General features: G+C 34.7%; 1 protein-coding gene across 1 annotated transcript; it reads left to right on the plus strand.

The window, feature by feature from the left end:
- The first annotated feature begins 6116 nt into the window (after window positions 1-6116).
- On the plus strand, window positions 6117-14932 carry LOC134854867 (NEDD4-like E3 ubiquitin-protein ligase WWP1). Its single transcript, XM_063871226.1, has 10 exons — window positions 6117-6240; window positions 6513-6598; window positions 7335-7466; window positions 7773-8016; window positions 8350-8548; window positions 8949-9043; window positions 9846-9983; window positions 13812-13892; window positions 14384-14510; window positions 14842-14932. Exons 1-10 carry the CDS (start codon window positions 6117-6119, stop codon window positions 14930-14932), a joined length of 1317 nt encoding a protein of 438 aa, XP_063727296.1.
- The last annotated feature ends 6094 nt before the right edge of the window (window positions 14933-21026 follow it).

Consider the following 21026-nt stretch of genomic DNA (forward strand, 5'->3'; position numbering starts at 1 on the left):
GGAATCCAAAACTGTGAAAATGAAAGATAAAATCAGGAAAAATATCCCACCGACAAGAAGAAACTTGGGGACGGAATTTTCCAAAGGACACCTATGGTAAAATATAAGCCCCATAAAAATCATGAAGACACTAAGAAGAATAGCTAAGAAGCAGGTTATATGTTTCGACCATGAAGATTTAGTAAAGCACAATAATAGAACGTCAAAATTGTTCTCTGAGGATTTTTCTTGTATTTCGTCAAATTTGGTTTCTTTTTTGATTTCATTTTCAAGGGCTAAGCGAACAGCGCTTGGGTCTATCTGAAAGTTTTCATACATTACTTTGTTTTTCTGAAAATTAAGGGCATTTTGTGGGAAATTTTCAACATCAGAGAGCGATGAACTTGAATTGGGGCAATTCAGATTTTCAGTTTCGAAGCCCGAATTCTGAATTTTTTGAACCTCGAAAAAATCTTGAGGGTAAAGCGTAGGTGGGCCACTTTTTGATAGACTATAAGAATTTATAGCGTTGGTATCAGGCGTGCTGGGTGAATGATAGCTCATAACGGCAAAAGTAATCAGTTATTTTTCATTTTTCAAAAGTCTTCTAACAAATCTTTGAGGCGGACAGCAATTTAAAAAAAAAGAATTTTCAAAAAAAAAATAGTTTGAAGTAACAAATTGAAGCCCTGAGTGAAAATTCGGATTGCGTTCTTTCTCCTTTCTTGTAAACATTGACAGCTGAAGCGATGTTTTAGCTGCAGTGAACAAGCAAAAGAGTCAACAAAATTAATATTTAGTAAGTGTTTGAGAAAATTATCGACTTTTTGAATGGTTATTCATTTTGAGCGAGCAAGAGCTATTGCATAAAAACAAATAGTTTTTGAATTAATGACAAAAATGCAATGAATTTACTAGAAACACGGTAATTTTAAAGGCGCTTTTCAGAGCTTGTTTGCAAATTTAAGTAAAACGGAATGAAGATAGTTGCTGATCAAAAAATAAATTGATGAAAAAAAATCATGTGAAATCGACGGAACCTAAAAGAGTGTAACTTCGTGCTTTCTAGTAATGAACTCATTGCTATGGCACAATTCTGGTTTCCGAGATCCAGACAATTTTAACTGACATTTGGGTTTAAAATGCAATCAACCGGTTAATGAGTATGTTTCCGGTCTAGGCTAAGGCTATTTTGAGGCCTTCTGGATCAACAGCAAGCCTTACAAAACACATAACTCAAGCAGCGACAACTGTTATGTACGCGCATATTTGACATGGTATTTTGCTTCAACATTTAATTAAGCAACCATGACTTTGAGATAAGTAACTGTCTGCATCCAACTTAAAATAGGGATTTTAGCACTCCAATTTTCACCAATTAAGCTTCAACTTACCAAAAAAATCTGTTTAGAGAAAAATTGACTTCGAATTTTTGCGAGAGGAAATGATCTATTTCTGCTTTGCTAATCTTTTACACTAACTTCTGGGCAAATCAGATGACATTGAATTATCAAGTGAGGTCTAGGTCAACCTTAAATATTTAACCTCCGGTCTAGGTCCCGGGGCTGGCTGACTAAAAAAAAGTTATAACCGTAATTCGGCATTTATTCAAATTAGACCAAAAACTGTTATGTTCGGTCTAATATGAACACTTAAGACTACCCAAAATGCCATTTTTTGATCCCCAACCAGCTTCGTTGAATCATCCAGAGTTTAGAAACAAACTGCCAAACAGGTCCCCTTTTGGAACTTATTTTGAGATATCCATTTTTGGCTGACGGACCTTAAAACTTTTTTAAAGGCACCTTAGGCGCCGATCTATACTGTTTGAGGAAGGAGCGCGCGTCGAAAAAACGCAATTTTTTGGTCAAAATTTTCCAAAAATTGTCTAAAAACGCTTTTTTGGCCTGTTTTCTCAAAATTTTGCCTGCGGCGCAGAAACTTTGGTCAAAACAGGGACTTTTTAGTGTTGTGGGAGAGCTCGGAAAATCCATTTGGTCAGCCTAAAAAAAAACGTTTGCAAGGAAAGTAACTGTTGTGGCAACATCAGGCATCATTATCACGAAAGCGCTAAAAAGATGGAGTGAAAAATTTCTACTTGAAAAAAGATTACTGCCCTATTATAGCCAATTCGCTTGCTTAATTTGCTCGAAGATAGACTAAAAGGTGAAATTAAATTGAACTCATAGGCGTTCATTTAATGCATTAATATGTTTGAATGAGCTTCTGTTAAATTTTAGAGCATTTTGGAAATTTTCCTGAAAAAAACTCAAAAAAATCATCTCGACTTTATTACGTTCATCGACACTTAAAAAATCCTCACAGCAATATTAGTTTTTTTGAATGTAATCCGAAGTAAGTGTGCAAGTATGTTGCAAAGTAGCTCATATTTGAAAAAGGATTGCTCTAAATATAGTTCAAAAAATGCAAACATTTGATATGCGTCGAGTAGTGGACAGTTTAAAATTGCAGGAGGCTACTGGTGCATTGTTTTCAGTTTCAGATCCAGGCTTTTATGGGTATACTCTCCTAAATGAATGAAAAAAATGAAAAATTGAATAATGAACAAAGTTGGACTGGTTTTAATAAGAAATGCTAGACTTATATCCCGAGGTTTGAGTTAACAAAAAATATACACAAGATGCGCATTAAGCGTTAATTAAAAACGACTTCGGGTTCATTTTTTTGAAAAAAATTTTATGGAAAAACGGCAAAAACCTTAAGTTAAAAGCCAGTTGATGCCTAATTAAGTGAACTGCACTGAGTGTTTTGTACTGCTTAATTGGGCGAACTAATCAGCCAGCCGTATATTGCTATTCTGCAAATTTTGTATATATAGATCCAATTTTATTGTAAATTTTTATTACTATTTTAAATTTTTTTTGGTTAAAATTTCAAGCTACGTTGTATGTATTATCTACCGACCAATAGAGGAACTTAAATTATAGTGCATAAATCTCGTGCCAATGTAGCCAAAACTGAGCATAGAAGTTACACTGTGATTTTGTGTGCATTAAGTCATATTATCATACAGTCCCCAAAGCAATAAGTTGAATCGACTGACAGAAGTTTTAACTTCTGGGCTAACAAACATAATTTTTTTTATTATACCAACTAAAAACTGGAGAAAGAAAGTAACTCAAACGAAGATTCTTCAGGATTTTTTAAGTTTATCTAATGAAATTTTTAAAACAACAAGTTTGATCATATTTGAAACTACTCGGCCACATAAAAGTTAAAATAAATTAAATGAAAATTTTCTCGATGAAAACTTCAGATGGGAGAAATGTGGCTTTTCAACCAGCTTCTAACAATAAATCCGTAAAATGCTTAATTGGATTTTGATAATAGGGTTGTCTAGGGTCAGTTTTGAGCGTAGAAACTTCAAAAAAACTTACAAAAGTGAAGCATTATCGTCGAATCAAATGTTTTCAAAAGTAAAAACGTTTTAGATTTTATATCACCTTTTTGGACTATGAAACTTTTAAATGGGATGGATATTTGTATCAGTTAAAGCTTAAAAAAAGCTACCACTGGAAAAAAAAAGAAAAAAATTGTTTTGTGAAGTCCACTAGTTGCGTTACTTTTTTAAATCTCCAGTATATCCAAATTAATTATCGATTCAGTTTTTTCGATGTTCAAATAAGAATGGAGGACTTGGAAGTTCAGCGAGCGAGTCTGGAATTGCGTTATGAATACATGTCCAGGATGAGACTTGGGTCTCTGGAGGAACTGCAGGGGTTACGGAGGTCCGAATACGACCGGGGACCCCTGCCGGAGGGATGGTCTGAATCTGTGGACTATAAAGGGCGGACGGGATGAATTATCCCATCTCAATTTAATGGACAAAAGGACTTATTGTTAAGTTTGGATACAATGAAAAAAAATCAGGAAGCGCCCCCTCTAAAGTTTAGGCCACAAAGTCCATTTATAATGAAAAATGGCACACCGCACAATGAGGTTATATACTGGAGAAAAAAAAGTTTTTTTTTGCTCGGCTTAGAAAAATTAGCAAAAACTGCTATCAACTTTTCAATTAAAGCTTGGGAAAATGAGCTTATTTTAGTTGTTCTTTAAATTTCTCAATTTTTTTCTCACTTTATTTGATAAAAACTAGGTATATCACTATCTAGGGGCAAAATTTAACATAGTATTTACTAGTTTTTTTGTCTCTTCAAAAGTTTCCTCTCATTTTTTGTTTTTAATTTCTCTAGTTGCGTTTTTTTCTCCAGTATACTAAAATGTTTAGCCTTCATATCTAATCTTATAAAGTACTCGTTACGCCATGAAAGTTGTGATGATTCTGTGGGTGGGCGATGGACGCAAAATTAGTCCCGAGGTGATGTTAGTTTAGTTTTCAACTGTTAGTTCTTAAAAATTTAGCACCGTTAGCACCGTTCATTTTCAGTCCCTACCAAGTAATACCTTAGTAATTTAAAACCGCTACAATTTACGGACATAAGGTCATTTATTTGACTTTCAACAAAAATTAAAAAAAAAAGACTTCAAAGAGGACATTGGTAACCATCAAAGATTAAAGCGATAAAAATGTTTCCATCTAAAGCCAGACATATTTGCGCTGCTCAATGTGTTTAAATGATGAACAGAGATTACTGTGTCAATAATTCTAGAAATTAAAATGGTTCGAACCCAAAACGAGCCACTTTTCAATGAATTTCAACATCTTCCCGAGTAATAAAGTGTTCTCCAACTAAAATATTGACAAAACCGCCATTTTTTAAACGTCAAAAATTAAAAGAACAAAACTTATATAAAAATAATGTTGTCGAAAAGCTGAAAAGTTGAGTAAATTAGTGTCATGCTCGTATTTAAACCAATCTCTTTTTTCAGCGTTTCTGAATGTTTGTAGAGAAAAACAAAACTCAAAAGGTTCAGCACTATTGACATGGAAATGATATGGCAGTATTGCGTTTGGTACAATTTTTGTGAAGATACGCGCATTCTGCAAGAGGACGTTTTTTTTTCAAAAAATCTGGCAAAAACTGGAGCAAGAGTAATTTTTTTTTTTAAAAGAGAAGTGAAGTATACAAGATAGATCTAGACAACATATATACTGGTTTAGCACAAATTATTTAACGCTCTGAAAATCTTAGATCAGTTTGGTGGTTTTTGAGTAAAAGTGAACAATTTTGAAACGCATAATTTTTTCTTTTTTTCGTGATTTTTTGATATATAAAAGAGCCGAAGTAGAGACACAGCTTGTCCTTTTATAGTTTTTTTTTGTTCCAAGCATTTACTGTTGCATATTTTTGAGTTCTTTGAATGATCACATCATAGGATTTCGAATATTTTCTTCTTTCACAAAATCTACAAAAGGCAGATGTTAAAAGTATTTTTTTAGGTTAATTTATGGCCAGTTTTTTAAAATTAAATGTGTGAAAGGTGGAAAAATAAACCTGATGAATGTGCCCGGAGGTTTTTTTTCTGAAAGTTTGAATGTTCGGCCCAACGGATGTCCTCCTGTTTTTGTCGGCCTACCTTCCATGGCATGAGTTTTTCTCCAAATTATTATTTTTTCCGATAAAAGCAATTTTTATCACAATTGATAGTTGCTCTGTAATTTAAAGTTTACTAGCTCTGATTTTGTCTAATCACTTCATTGTTTTTGCTTAAATGGGTTCGGTGTATGCTCTATCGACTTATTTACCTCAATTTACGGAGCTTTTTCTTAAAAAATATTGTAATGCTTTTGTTTAATTCAAGAGGATTGGGAAGTAGAAACTTCTGAATGTCAAAGTTTTTTAACAGCATTTTTTATGAAAGTTGCTTGCAATGTTTTCCTGAAATTAAGCATAATTTGAAACAAATGAGTGAATTTTTTGTAGGCATAGTTTATTCAAGTTTTTTCAATTTTTTCAAACTCTGTGGCTTCGGTCTCAATATTTATCCACTAGCTCACAATGCTATGGTTGTGTTGCATCTCAAGTACTCCGAAACTCTGCTTTGCCCCTGTGTGTAAAATTGAATTGAAGAAATGATTTTTATTAAAAGTAGTTAATTTTTTGTCGATGTAAAACAAGACGTAACAATTGGATTGAGATGAGATTGATCCGATCATAGACAGGCCGTTCTTCGTAAATCACATGGATCATACCACCAGTTGGGAAGACCCAAGGATGTCGGGGGGCAAACCGCTCCCCCCTGGTTGGAGACTCAGAGTGTGTTCAATAGGGGCATACTTTGCCCATGAGAAGTCACAGGTCACGACCTTCTATGACCCCAGAACCGGAATATCTACAGGCAAAATTATATATAATTCAAGCTAACAAATTAGATATAATTGATACAATGATTAAGCTGCACTTACGCGTGGTAGGACCGTCTTGGGGTGCATAACTGTTCTATATCTATGCAGTAGCAGTGGGGTGCGGTAGTAAAATGATAGGTTAAAATTTTCACCTCTCAGTCGGAAGGTCGGTGGTTCGAGGCTCAGCTTGATTTTTATCGCGCTAAGTGTTAGAATAGTGTATGTCAGCTTGAATACTTTCAATCTTACCATTTGGCCATTGCAGTGACTGGCGACAAAGAGATGCCTCACTTGCGACATCTGAAGAACTTCAGCTGGAAACTGTACGAGTTCCAGTGCATGTGCTACCAGGTGAACTCATTGCCAGTTATATCAAAAGCAATCTACCTCAAAAAAGTTTTTATAAAGTATAGCTACTCGTTACAGCCTATCATATAAAAACAAAAGGATCTCTTTTACTAGTTCCCTCTTTTTGGGTAAGTGGGGGGGGGGTTGAGGATTGTTTAGGAATGGAGTCTATATTTAGTCTAATTGAGACTATAATGGCAAAGGGCACATTAAAAACTTCCATTTTTTTTGTCATGCATAAAGAGTTTTTTTTATGCCAGATGGGCTTAATTCAGTATCCGAAATTTTGGACTGTTTTGGACTGTTTAAACAGTTTTGGTTGGTCGAAAATTCTTCCCGTTCTTGAAACTGCCTTTTCTTCAGTGATTCAACATTCTCGCTACTCCTTTGGTAATACTTTACGACATATCTATTCTTTGCTGACCGACCCTATAAATGTTAAAAAGCTACAATATATATATACTAATTTTGAGTTGGGACCGCGCGATTAAAAACGAGATTTTTGGTCAAAGTGTTCCAAAAAGTGAACAACAAAGCGTTTTTTTGACTGTTTTTATTTCAAGATTTTGCCTGTAGCGAAGATAATTATTGCTAAATAGATATATTATAGTGTTTTGAAAGAACTCAGAAAATCAATTTTGCTGAGTAAAAAATGGTCAACAAATTATTTGAAAGACCCCCACCCCCTCGAGAAAATCCTAGATTTGCCCTGAGAATAGCCTCCGTAGTGTATTACTAGAACTGCGCAGTTGGCAAATTGGAGTTGAAGTTGGGAAGACAGAGTGTGTTTGATGACTCATTCGACCAGCTGATGAAGAAGGAGAGAAGTGAGCTGAGGAAGGGGCTGAAGGTGTTTTTTGAGGACGAGGAGGCGAGTAGACTATTATGAGTCATCTATCAAACACTATTCAATCATACAATAATTATGAAGCTTTTTCTGATTTCTATTTTATTAATTTTTCGAGCTTGGTAATTAAAAAGATATTAATTTTGAATAGACTTGGGCTTTCAGCATAACATGATCTCAAAAACCATCTGTTTACCACATCGCTTAAACAAAATTTGAACTTTCTCTTGTTTTTCTTTTTTTATGTTTTAACTGGGGGGGGGGGGTTATTTTTTGTTCCAAATTAGTAGTTTGTATGGCAGTTTGTATGGTTAATGTAATGACGATGAGGCAAGAGACTACGGCGGACTGTCACGTGAGTGGTTCCTCCTTCTGTCACGTGACCTACTCAACCCCCTGTACTGTCTATTCGAGTATGCCAACACACAGACATACCTGCTCAGAATTAGCCCCCTGTCCTACATGAACCCACTTCATTTGAGGTGTTTTAAGTTCGTCGGGAGGGTCGTTGGCTTGGCCCTGTTCAACTACAAATTCATAGACTGCAGTTTCACGATGCCGTTCTACAAAAGGGGTCTTTTCGGTCCACAACTGAATTCTTTTATTGGTTGGTTGTTACTAAGTTCTCAGGTTCTATGATATACAATCATATCCACTCAACGGATAAATATGTCTGATTTTAATTGAGGAAATCAGCATCATCATTCGCTGAAAGCCCTCGAACTCTCAATAAAATATACTTCTCGTTCTAAAAAAAATTCCACAAAAAAGTTTCTCAAACCAAGATTCCTAATTTATTAAGCTGTTAACCAGAACAACATGAAGCAGAAAAAAAGTAACAAATTTGATTAAACCATAATTGCTGCGATAAACTTAGCTAATAGCGATATCAAGAAAAGCCAAAAAGATTCTAATAGGATTCTCAAGCGACCTTTGACCCTGCATGACCTCGAGTCAGTTGACCCCGAATTCTACAATTCAGTTCTTTTCATCAGTGAGATGGATTTGGACGAGCTGGAAGACATGCACTTGCACTTTGTTCACTCTTTCTCAGAGTTCGGTCAAGTTCATGAAGTGGAATTGAAGGACGGGGGAGCAGGGCTCTTTTCCAGCTAACCAGCCGCTGTTTTGAGCTTTACACCCCCCCCCCCCATTCCTCCTCCCGGCATTAACCAAACATCTATTTAAAGGCAAAACCACCACTATTTTTGCAATGTTTGCGTATGAAGACTAAATAAACGTTCCATTATATTTTTTCCCAGTCTATAATCAAAAAATTAAACAACCTCAAGAAAACTCTGATTTTTTTAAGGTTTTTTGGACTGAGAGCTTACTTAGAAAGGGGTAATGTAGTTTTTATTGACAAAAAACCGTGATTTTTATAAGCAAGTCATAACTACTGAGAAGAAAAATAGGACGCTTCAAAATTATTATTAAAGCTGTGATAAATTGCCGTTTTGTGAGGGGTCGGAAGCTGGAAACTAGCCTTCACTTAGTAGAAATCGAGGTCACCGAAATTAACAAGGATGAATACATTCAGCTGTTGGTTGAAGCTAGAGTTAACAGAGGCGTGACGGCTCAGGCTGCTGCTTTCCTAACAGGTCGTGAAAATTTGGATGATTTTCACCCAAAAGTAGCCAAAATTATTGTCATTTATATTGGGAGCTCTGGCATTTGACAGTAGAATCCGCCCTAGAAAAAATCACCAGCTTACGTTTTTGTGAACTTTGTGACGGAATCAGATTTATAAGTCGAACTGCTTAAACCGTTAAATGACAAACTTTTCCCGTTCAATAATCATTATGTAGGTCCCCCTTCAAATGGCTGGACCAGAAGACAAAATTTAGTGATCTCAAGTCTTGGTCAAATCTAGCAAATTCAAGTGATCCAAAAATTTCTTTGATGGTTGGTTGCTCCCTGTGTTTTTCAAAAATATTAAAAACTCTTCTAAAAACTCAGTTTTAAGATTCTTGTAAAAACTCTTGTGTAATTTCTTTAGGCTGTTTTTTTTTCAAAATCATGGGCCAATTCTGTAATTTTCTACGTTTATTTGCCCTCAAGCAAAAATTTATATTATGCGCTAGAATTGAAATTTATGTCCAGGATTGTAACTTCAGGCCACTCCACTCTTTTCATCTCAGATAACAAAAAATATTCACATTAAAGGGTAAACAGCGATAAACACGTATTTTTAAATAATGGCCGGCAGTGACAAAAATGGATAAAAATCGATTATATACAGAAAAATCTACAGATTAACGTAAGTAATGAATCGCTCATTTCTACATACGATTCGAGCATAATATTTAGAAAAGCGATAGTGTAAAATTTCGAGCATAAAAATACGCTCGAACCGTTTAAGCCTTGTTCCAAAAATCTAGAATGGAGTGTAATGATTTGCAGGATTCGAGGAGGTTATTTCGTTGGGATGGCTGAAGTATTTCGACGAGCGGGAACTGGAGGTGATGCTGTGTGGGGTGCAGGAAATAGACTTAGAGGACTGGAGAGAGAACACGGAGTACAGGACATACGAGCCCACAGGCAAAACCTCGCTCAATAGCCACCTACATAATCTCTCTTTTCACAATTGTTTGTTCATAACATTTTTCTTTTTTCCTTTTTTTCTTTTTGACTTTTGATGGTTTTCTCTTTTTTCCCCAGATTTTGCTAAAACCGATCATAGGTCGGGTCTTAGTAGAGTGAAAGTTTTTGTAAGAATTTTGTAAGAACTATCGTAAGTAATTGTACAGATTGTGTAAGAATCAAATAAGGTATAATATTTGGTGCGAAATCTTGTCATACAAATTTTCATGTATTGTATGACAAGCATTTTTTCCATAGTCGCCATATATGAAATTGTATGATAAGCATTTTTTTATGGACGTCAATTCGGGTACTTTGGTTCTAAAAAATTGAATGAAAAGAAAAAACATTTATAAATATTGTGAATGATTTTTTTTGCTGATAAAGGATTTCAAAAAAAACTTCACGATTTACCAAAACGCAAAATTTTTGCTGCGGAAAAATTGTCCAAAACTGAGTGTATCAGTTTTTTGCTGATTGGTTCTATAAAATTGCATTTAAAATATTGATCTTGAATTATTTTCCTTCTAAATTTTCATTTTTTGTTTTCACCGCCACGTGAATATGAGGATTGCAAAATCTTAGAGGGATGCCAGTTAAATTAATTGTATGCGGTAAAAAACTCTCCTTGATTGCCTATAGATCTCTGTAGAGCTGACGGAGACTCTTCGTGACACACAATTTTGGTCACAATGTTGCTTGTGGCCACATAAATTATTTTTGCAGCCCTCAGAACCGATCGAAATTAATTTCGGTGAGATTGGGATGAATTTTATCTCTAATAATCTGAAATTTTTTGTTCACAAAAATGCATGCTATGTTGATTTCAATCAATTTGAAGTTCACTTCAGTTCCTAATGTGTTCACGCCTATTCGATTTGGAAAGATAAACATTAATGTTATATTGGTTTAAATCAAATCAAAGTCATTTTGTCAATGCGGGTTACTTAGAAAAATCTCATATCAGAGACTGCTAAAAAAATATATAAGGATTGCAGTAGAATTTAAAGCTCTAGTTTACTTAACATTTTTCTGCTCAGATTTTAAATTGGGTGGATACGGCAAAAAGTTTGAAAAAAAATTCTATAAAAAAACACAGAGTTTTTTTTTCTACCACTGATCCTTACTGAATTAATCTCATCCTTACTGAATATCGATACAGACAAAAATTGCCAGTTCAGATAATAGAGCTCAAAACACACAAATTTTACAACCTCTGTAAATTTTCTACAAGGTTGAGAGAAAAACAAAACAGAATATTCTTACAAAAAAATTGAAAGATTTTGATTCCTTCTGAACTGCTCTACGGAATGTAAAATGTTTTAAAAATCTTACCAGATTCTCCCCAAACATTGCAATCCGAACCGCAGTACAGAGTAACTCGAAATGAGTTAAGCTGCCTGTAAGATTCATAAGAGTTTTTGTTTTTTTATATTTTCATTTCTTGATTGTCCGATGCAAGAGTTTTGTGAAATTTAGATTTCGTTCTTATAAGATATAATTCTTTTATAAAACTTTAAATTGCTCCATAACTTGGTTTCAAGAGTTTGAAGATGGTAATCATAGGTACTTGACATAATTTTCCGCTCAAATACGTTTGAAAAGATCTCGTGACCATGACTTAAGTTAATGTTCTAATACGTTCGAATGCGGTTTTTGCAAGATAAATAAATGTTGCAACCCAAATGCAAGCTAGAGTATAAATGCATATAGAACTAAACAAGGAAGGATAGCCAAGCGGACTTTTCTAAAAGTACCAAAACTAAGTTAATCATTCTAGCGTAGGTTCGAGTCCACCACGGGGCAAGGTATTAACCTACTAAAAAAAGAGCTCTAATCCTATTTGACCATTTTTTTAACTGTTTTTTGGTTCTAATTCGGGGCTTTTTTCCAGTCCCCTTTTTAAAAAATGAAAACTTTAAATTGGCGAATTAAGAGTACTGATGTCATCCTTTATTTCATCAAACAATTCTTTTTTGTCTGCTTTTTTGGTTTTTCGCCACATAAATTCACAGAGATATGAATCTTATAAAGTTCTTTTAGTTTCCCAGCGCTTTTTGTTTCCAAGTTTTGCTATGTTCCACATCCCTTCGACTCGGTTTGTCTAAGGACTTGTTGTTGGACCCACAAAATGTTCAAAGTGTTTCACAATTTGATGCTCAAAACCACTTTTTTCTATATCATTGTAGGATTTCCACTCATCCGCATTAAGTTTGCTGCCTGCAACAATCCTACTTTTTATGATAAGCATTAGCAAATCTTTTGTCCGATTCTCTACCGCATACAAGAAACAATCTCCAGTTTTCCTGCAGATACCTCCAAACACCCATTGTTCTCTAATCGCTCTGCCCCAGAGTACTTTCTTTTTACAAAACAACTCTCATCAATTTCGATGGTTTTGCCTTTCCACCAAATTTTTTTGGATTCTCAAGTAAAAACTTGGCACAAACTTCTGGAACAAAACAACAAAATATTCCAATATGGCCAATTCCGAAGTCCTTTTCTCAAAATTTGATCGAAGTATATTTTTCGGACCAGCAGTAAAAGAAAAGTTTAACCTGTTGATAGCTGAGATGGGTGCCTTCTAGCCAAGTTCCTTCTTTCAATTGTTTTTGTTTTGTGCAAATTATACAGCTCGATAAAAATTTTTCTTCAAATTTTTTCAGGCATTTTTGGTAATTTCGATATAATATTACGCGTTTCCGGTGTAGGGTTTGAATGAATTTTTTTGTTAGTTCGCCAATTATGTATTGTTGGAATTGTATCAATTTAAAACTTGGTGCAAAAATTAATGACAAAAAAATCAGCAACTTAAAGGGGTGAACTGGAAAAGAGTCTAATTCGGTTCAGCCTTGATTAAGGCTGACAGTCAAAAAGAGCAATTTGTCTCAAGGACAATCACCGGTTGTTTTGGCTAGTTTGCGCCAATTTATCATACAACAATTTATACCGAAACAAGTTGATATTGTGATCTCAATTTTTCAAACCATTTGAGATGCTCATCTATTCTTGTTGTGAGTGTTTACCAAAAAAAATACACATATTAGTTTGTTTTATAGAATTGAGCGCAATAGTTTTAAACAATTTTTTTATAGAATTTATTTTTTTCAGATTGAGTGCAAAATAAAAACATATCAGCCAGGAAACAAATTATGATTGTTATTACTGTAAAAAGTTATTTATTATTTCCAAATATTTAAATTCAAATGGGGTTACAGAGTTTGGAAAATTTTGATGTTGCTGCGATTTCCGGCTTTCCGATAGAATGTTATCCGGCTCAAAAACTTGCTCCAGGTTTTTGTCTTTCTGCTTTCTGATCATTTCATCAAATTCATAGGCTGCACGACACCAAAATTTTCTTCTCAATCCTTGGATCAATTTACAGGAACTCTTCTATAGGCCGAAAAGATAATTGGCAAAAAAAGTATATAGGCCGAAAAGATAATTGGCAAAAAAAGTATATAGGCCGAAAAGATAATTGGCAAAAAAATTGGTGGTAAAAGTAGTTTTTAAGATTTGCGCGTTTTCCATGAAAACTTGATTTTTTTAATAGGCCGGAGTGGTATCTATTAATGGGCAAAAAGCTGAAAATTGGGAAGTTTTCAGTCATTTCATTTTAAGTTTTCAGCGGCGTTTTATTCATCTTTTTGACGGGTTGTTGTCCGCTGATTCCAACTCATCAATTGTTAGATATTCGGGCCCAACCTTCACCCGGATAATCACTAATGTTGGTTTGTTTGTATTGAATAAAAAGGTAGTGAAAAGAGAGATGGAAATTAAGCGCAGACAAACAGATCATCTGGTTTTGGGACTTCGTCTATGAGATGAACAATGACGAGCGAATTCGTCTTCTCCAGTTTGTCACAGGTGTGGCACATTCAAGAGAAAATGAAATTGTTCAGATAATTTCGATGCTAACTGCATTTTGAGATTGATCCAAACATATTTTTTTGTCCATAATTTATCAAAAACTGGGTCTAAGAATGACATATATTCTCAATTATCTGCAATATAAGCACAACTTTTCTGCCATATAGCCAGATCTTATAATGGCGATGGCCGAAAAAATATTTAGACCTGGTTATACCTTCCCTTGATTGCAAAAAAGGAAATTTGATATCAGGTTGAATGAGTCTTTGTAAGTGCTTGACGGAAGGGTATTGGGGAGAATATTTGCCACACGATACCATATACGGGAAATACAGGGAACTTTAACAAGATTCAAAAAATTCTAAATTTTGGTATTTATGGTTTCAATTTAGACTGAGCACATCAATTTCATAAAACACTATTCCCCTTTTTTTTTGCATGGTAATATAATTTTTTCAGCTTGAACTTGGTTCACGTTTTGTGTCTAGGAACTTGTCGTATTCCACTCGGGGGATTCAAAGACTTAATGGGAAACACATTTCCTCACAAGTTCTGCATTGAGAGGATGGGGGATAACCAGAACAGTCTGCCCAAATCACACACATGTTTCAATAGGTGAAAAATTTGATTTTCCCCTCCATTAGTTTTTCTTTCACCAATTTCGAGGAAATGGAACCAGTGTGGTTGTTAATAAATTTCAACAGTAGCTCATAAAATGTACTAAGCATAACTAATAAATAAATAAGCAAAAGTTAATAAAAATTAGGTGAGAGGGAAAGGAGGCAGATAATTCTATATGGGGATAAAGCTATGGTAATTTAAACATTCTCCCTCCCCCCCCCCCCCCCCCTAAACGCGATATAATGAGACGGATTGCCCAATTCATCCAAAATTTCTTGCAAATGTGTTTAAACAGGTTTAATAGATATAAATTGCTTTTTAACAGACTAGATTTGCCAGCTTACGAGAGCTATGAACTGCTGAAGATGAAGCTTCTCTTTGCGGTCGAAGAAACGGAAGGATTCGGAATGGAATGAAATTCATATACGTGAACAAAATGACAACAAATCCAATTCATGCTTTTATTTTGTTTTTTTTTTCTGCAAAAAATTACATAATAAATTAAACAAGACTGCTCGTATCAGGACGAAGCCCTGAATGTTCCGACTGCCTTTTAAGGCTTTTTGGAGCAGTAATAACATCAAAAAATTAAATGTAGTGAAATAAAATGAAAAAGTTTTTTTCTAAAATTTGAAATTTTTTATGAAAATCATCCCGCCACAGGCCATACAAAGTACAAAAAGATAGATTTAGCTCCTTGTAACAAATCAATCATGGCAAATAAGCTTCTTTCAACCAATTTGGAACGATTTTAAGACGGATTAAATCTCCGCTTACGCGTTATAGCGCGAAATATATCAATGGCAATCTTTAAACCCCCACAGCTTTACGAAAAATGATCACAGGTGAAATATCTTTTCAAATTTGAGCTCAAGACAACAATAGCTTTCGAATGATATAAAAAAATTCCGTCAAAAATGGCTAGTCAAAAAGTCGAAATTTGTCTGAAGAAAAAAAAACCCACCCCGAGCACAAATATTCCGTTACTTTCGTATCGAAAGTCGGAACAATAATCACGAGTCTTTAACAGTTTAAAAGCCAAATGTCATCACCTGCTTTTTTTCTGATCTTTTTTTCTGAGCATTAATAGTATTTATGTAGAAATGGAGATAAGGACTATAAAGGTTGTCCAAAACACTTTTTGTTTTGGCTCTTTTTCCTTTGGGGTAAGGAAAAAGAACCTTTGTTTTGTTTAACTCACCTTGTAAGACTATACTCTTTACATCAGAAAAATGATGCTGAAAATAGGAAGTCGGGAAAAACCCGGTCATCGATTAGGACCTGCATCGTCGCAAATAACAGTAGAACAGGTAGTGATAAACAAAGGCTAGCCGGTTTTTGTGTTAGTACCTCCGAAAACTCCGACTGCAATAATAAAATTAACAGCTTAAAACATTTTTTGAATTTTTGGCCAAAAAGAGGATAAAAGAAGCTTTGAAAACTATTTTTATACTGGAGTAGAACTTAATTTTGCCATATTTCAAAGCTGCTCGCTCGCTTCATTTGCTCAAAAACAGACTGACATTAAAAAAACTTTGACACAAAAAAACTTTTTGGATTTTTAATGCTAGAATCACGACTAAAAGCTTATCAATACGTATCACTCTACTTAAACAGATGACTGTATGTGGTAAATGATTTTGTATGAAAGAAAACTAAAACAAACCCGAAGAGAAAACTCCTCCCCAATTAAGTGGTTGAACCACTGAGCTATTCAACGGGAGTTCTCAATTTTTAGACGAAAAGCTGCCCAACAGGTTAATTTCACTGCAACGAGAGCTGGAATTTACTTAACACGAAAAAATATATATTATAAAAAACGACATACTTTGCTAGTTTGTCTTTTTGTTGATGAAAGTGTGGTAAAAACGATGAAAAAATTAGAGCCGTACTAATTTATTCAGTTCCAGCCATGCAACGCACTCAGAGATAAAAACCAACAAATTTTGTTATATGTTTCAGTTATCATTTTCAGTTAGTATAAATGTTTCGTATTAGGACACCATTTTTAGGCATTTTTTGGAAGGTCCACTATTTACTATAAAAATAGTATTGTTAGCGCCAAATGCGTCCTTTGAAAAATTTTAACCAGTCAGCAGAAAAATGATGCTGCAAAAATAGTGCCAAATGGGGGACCTTTGGGTGGTCAGGGGGTCGAATTCAGGAGGATTCGTTGTCGAGTCCATTAAATTCACTGCTGCACTGAGAAAAAAAAATGTTTACTGTTTCAATGTGTAGTGGACAAGCAACAGCTATTACATCAAGAACATTGTGAATAAATCGAGACGCGCAATGATAAGATGTTTACAATGTTCGAGATGAAATGTAAGCTCTTGCTTAATTGGTAGGGAAACACATGTAAAAAAAAGCGAACAAAACACACTCATTTGAAATTTTTTTAAACATAACACGCAACTTTTTCTTCTTTATTACTCCGACTTTCAATACGAAAGTAACGGAATATTTGTGCTCGGGGTGGGGTTTTTTCTTTACTCAAGTTTCGACTTTTTAACTAGCCATTTTTGACGGAATTTTTTTTTGTAACATTCGAAACCTATTGTTGTCCTGAGCTCAAATTTCACAAGATATTTTACCTGTGATCTTTTTTCGTAAAGTTACGGGGGTTTAAAGATTGCCATTTCAGCCAATTTGGGACAACTAACGCGAGATATAATTCGCGCTATTAACGCGTAAGCGGCGGAGAGTTAATGCGTCTTGAGACATCGTTCCAAATTGGTTGAAAGTTTTTCAAATATGGCTCGGAAACATATAGAACACGTGTGTTTTGTGTTTAAAAGATGTAGAAGTATGCACATGCAACATCGTGTTAACTCCGTATATCAAAGTTGAAGATTAACTTATTAAATTCAACAAAACTGCTCGTATCAGGGTGAAGTCTTGAATGTTCCGACTGAATTTTGATGTCTATGGAGCAGTAATAACATGAAAAAACTAATTGTAATAAAAATTGATTTTTTTTTTAATTTTAGATTTTTTGGCGAAAAAAAGCAAACTTGAACCCACACAACTTTACAAAAGTGATCCCAGGTGAAATATCGTTTCAAATTTAAGCTCAGGACATCAAAACCTCTCGAATGATATGAAAAATTCCGTCAAAATGGCTAGTTTAAAAGTCAAAATTTGTCTAACGAAATAAAACCCACCCCGAGCGCAAATATTCCGTTGACTTCGTTACGAAAGTCGGAGCATTAAGTTTTCAGCAGCTTATGAATACATCTTTAAACGTAGCACACGGCCAATATTAAAATTGACGATCTTGATGTACGTGAGTACAAAACATAACAAGACTGCTCGTATCAGGGCGAAGCCCTGAATGTTTCGACTGACTTTCAAGGTTTATGGAGCAGTAGTATCATAAGAAAATTAATTGTAATAAAATAAAAATATTTTTTTTCCTAACATTTGAATTTTTTTGACGAAATATTCCCACCACACGCCATATAAAGTACAAAAGAGTAGATTTGGCAAGTTTGTATCGAAAGTGGGTACAACAAGACTGCTCGTATATCAGGGCAGCGCCACGAATGCTCAGACTGAACCTATTTTTGGCTCTTTTTCGTTTCCCCCCACCTCACATAAGCATCGGTTTTATGGTGTAACGCGTAGTTTTACAAGGTTTATTATGAAGACCAAAAATGTTTGTCATGTCCTAATCAGTCCGTATGCCAAGTTTTGTAACAATCCGACAATTTGAACAGAAAAATGACTAAAAATTTTGCAGGTGGGGGAAAAGGAAAAAGAGCCCTGAGTTTGTATCATATAGTTTTTGAGAAAAGAAAATATTGAAAACCTACTTTTTGGACAATATCAAAGTGTAAAATTTTGAGTCATGCGAAATTAATACGACCAATTAGCTAGCCTCAACTCACTTGGAACTATTTTGTTGAGCGGGATAATTCACCACGCATAAATAATTCGCATTAGACTCTTAACATTATGAAGAATATCTTCAAAGTGTGCATAATTTAGTACAGAAAATGACCAATTTGGCAATGTTTAAACCCCCAAAGCTTTACAAAAAAAATACTTTCTAAATTTGAACTCAGGAAGTTGATATCTTCAATGGTGTATAAAAATGTTTGCTGAAAACTGTTAGTTCGATCGGCGAAAATTGACTAAACAAAAAAAACACCGAGCATAAATATTCCGTTTTCTTCGAAAATCGGAACAATGATCGTAATATTAGTATACAGGTAATAACACCAATAGTCTTAACCACACTGGCTTTTCAACAATCCAATACTAAAACTTTAAAATAATTAAAGATTTGATCAATTCACTGCTCTATATCCTAGAGCTGTTAACACTGCCCACGGATTGCATTTTGTGGTCTTAGAAAAGACATTGATTGACTTAACGCTAAAATTTGATTGTGAGTTCTTGGCTTAACACTGAAGTCTTTCCCTCCTCAAATTAGATTATTCAAATCTTCAAGAATTTTTTTACTACACTGTCATGCTATTTGCTGATACTTCAACGTCAGAGTCAGTGGCGTCTGCCCAGGAGAATTGGCCAGTCACATCTTTATATATCAGGTCCGCATAACTTTCAATGTTCCCGAGGCTTCCCCTACCAGTGATGCGTCGCGTTGAAATAACTCAAAATCCCATAATTCAAAATCGGAGTATTTATTACGTTTTATAGGTCTCGGAAAATTTTTCTCTGTTTAACCACCTTTTCCTCCATTAGCGTCCCTATGGGGACCGTTCACAAAATACGGGTTTGTTTGAGATGCGGGTGTCGGCAGCTTGTTTTTTTAGGCATCAAAATTATCCTAAAATATTTGATTTTATCGGCTAGTTCATAGTTAAGTTGTTATCCCAGGAGGTCTCCGGTCTTTTAATTGTCAAGTATTGTGCGCTGATTGGCATATTCAAGGCGTTTGTACCAATTGACTTGTGCTCGGGGCCATCAATTGCGTTTGTTGTGGGGAAGACTACTCTTCAGGCCACAAAACGTTTAGTTTCTCAATAATGTCGTTCTGTATAACCTTCAAGCTATAGGCGACTCCCTTTTCCGAACTTGATGTTGACGGGACAATCTCCTCCGCCCTGGGTTTCACTTCCAGGAGTCGGTGCGATTAGAAAGCGCTGTAAGGTTGTAACAGCCGGCTGATTCGCCACTGGGTTTTTGATTGCCTGGATTTCATCTGATGAGCTGTCCAATTGAGTCGGGTTACCTAATTTTCCCGAGGATTTAAAATGTAGAACCGTTGGCGTCGCATTTTTTGCATCTTCTGCCTTTGATTGCAACGCTAGTTCCCTGCGTGAGTCTGTTTTGTAATTTGTTACTGTTTCGTGGAGTCTTCTTGCGTTCGTTTTCTGGGTTTTTCTGTTAATTTAACATTCGAACATGACCTTATCGGTTTTTATGATTTAAAATTTACTTCTCTTGCATCTAGCGTTACTGTATAATCCGATTCTCTAACCACATTTTTAGTACATTAAAATGAGATTTCGATTTTAATCTGGCTTTTTTCTACAAAAAATTGTTTAACCTTTGGCTTGCGCTCCGACCACTGGTGCCTTCTGGGCCCCTTGCTGAGTTTTCCATGACGAAGCTTCTAATTTTACCTGCTGTCGTGTTTCATTACCTGGGAGTATGTATTCCTGATGAAAATTCGCACGCAGAGAACATCTACTTGCAGAGCTGATATTGGCTTTCGATCAAAATAGGCTTCGGACAATGTTCAGCCCACAAACGAACCAACCGTAGTTCTTATGCTGAATAAAGTCTCATTGATAGCCGTAGTTAGGGTGGTTTTAGCTTACGAATCAGCACAGTGTTTAAGTTTCATGATTTCTTTGGAAAAATTATTTTTCACCTAACGCGGGAGTCTTTCAACTAGTTTGAAAAGATCTTTATCAAATTTTTGTTTTGTGGTAAGCCTTTGCGTTCAGAGAAAGCAAAAAGAACAAGACATCTCTTTTTGGAGGTTTGTTCTTGACAGAAAATTAATAACTCATAGGATATAATAAGTATATAACTTTTGTGTGGCAAATTTTTTTTAACAAAAAGAGTAAGATTATTATCGACTTGATGAGTTTTTCTATTTGATCTATAATCAATTACAGTGGATTAGAAGAAATTATAAGGAAAATATCAACATCATAATCGATTACAAACACTTTAAACATGTCATAACAATACATATAATCAATTATGATTTTCAAAAAAGTGACATAAGGTTTCATTATAATCGATTACTTAAGCCTAAATTGTGATGTGGCTGGTTTTTCTCTAGACAGATTTCGATTTCTAAATATTTTAAGCATATGATATAAAAATACTTTTTGTGTCATAGTTTTTAACAAAGTATGATTTTTTTTAAAAATCATACTCGATTATAATTGATTTAGTAAGTTTTTCTATATGAACTATAATTAATTGCAGTACAGTTGATTAGAAGAAGTTATGATCTACAGGAAAATATCACGTTGAAAATCGATTATATATTCTTTAAACACCTAATTTGGTCATTATAATTAA

Source organism: Symsagittifera roscoffensis, chromosome 9 (assembly GCF_963678635.1).
Source record: "Symsagittifera roscoffensis chromosome 9, txSymRosc1.1, whole genome shotgun sequence".
Classification (NCBI taxonomy): Eukaryota; Metazoa; Xenacoelomorpha; order Acoela; family Convolutidae; genus Symsagittifera; species Symsagittifera roscoffensis.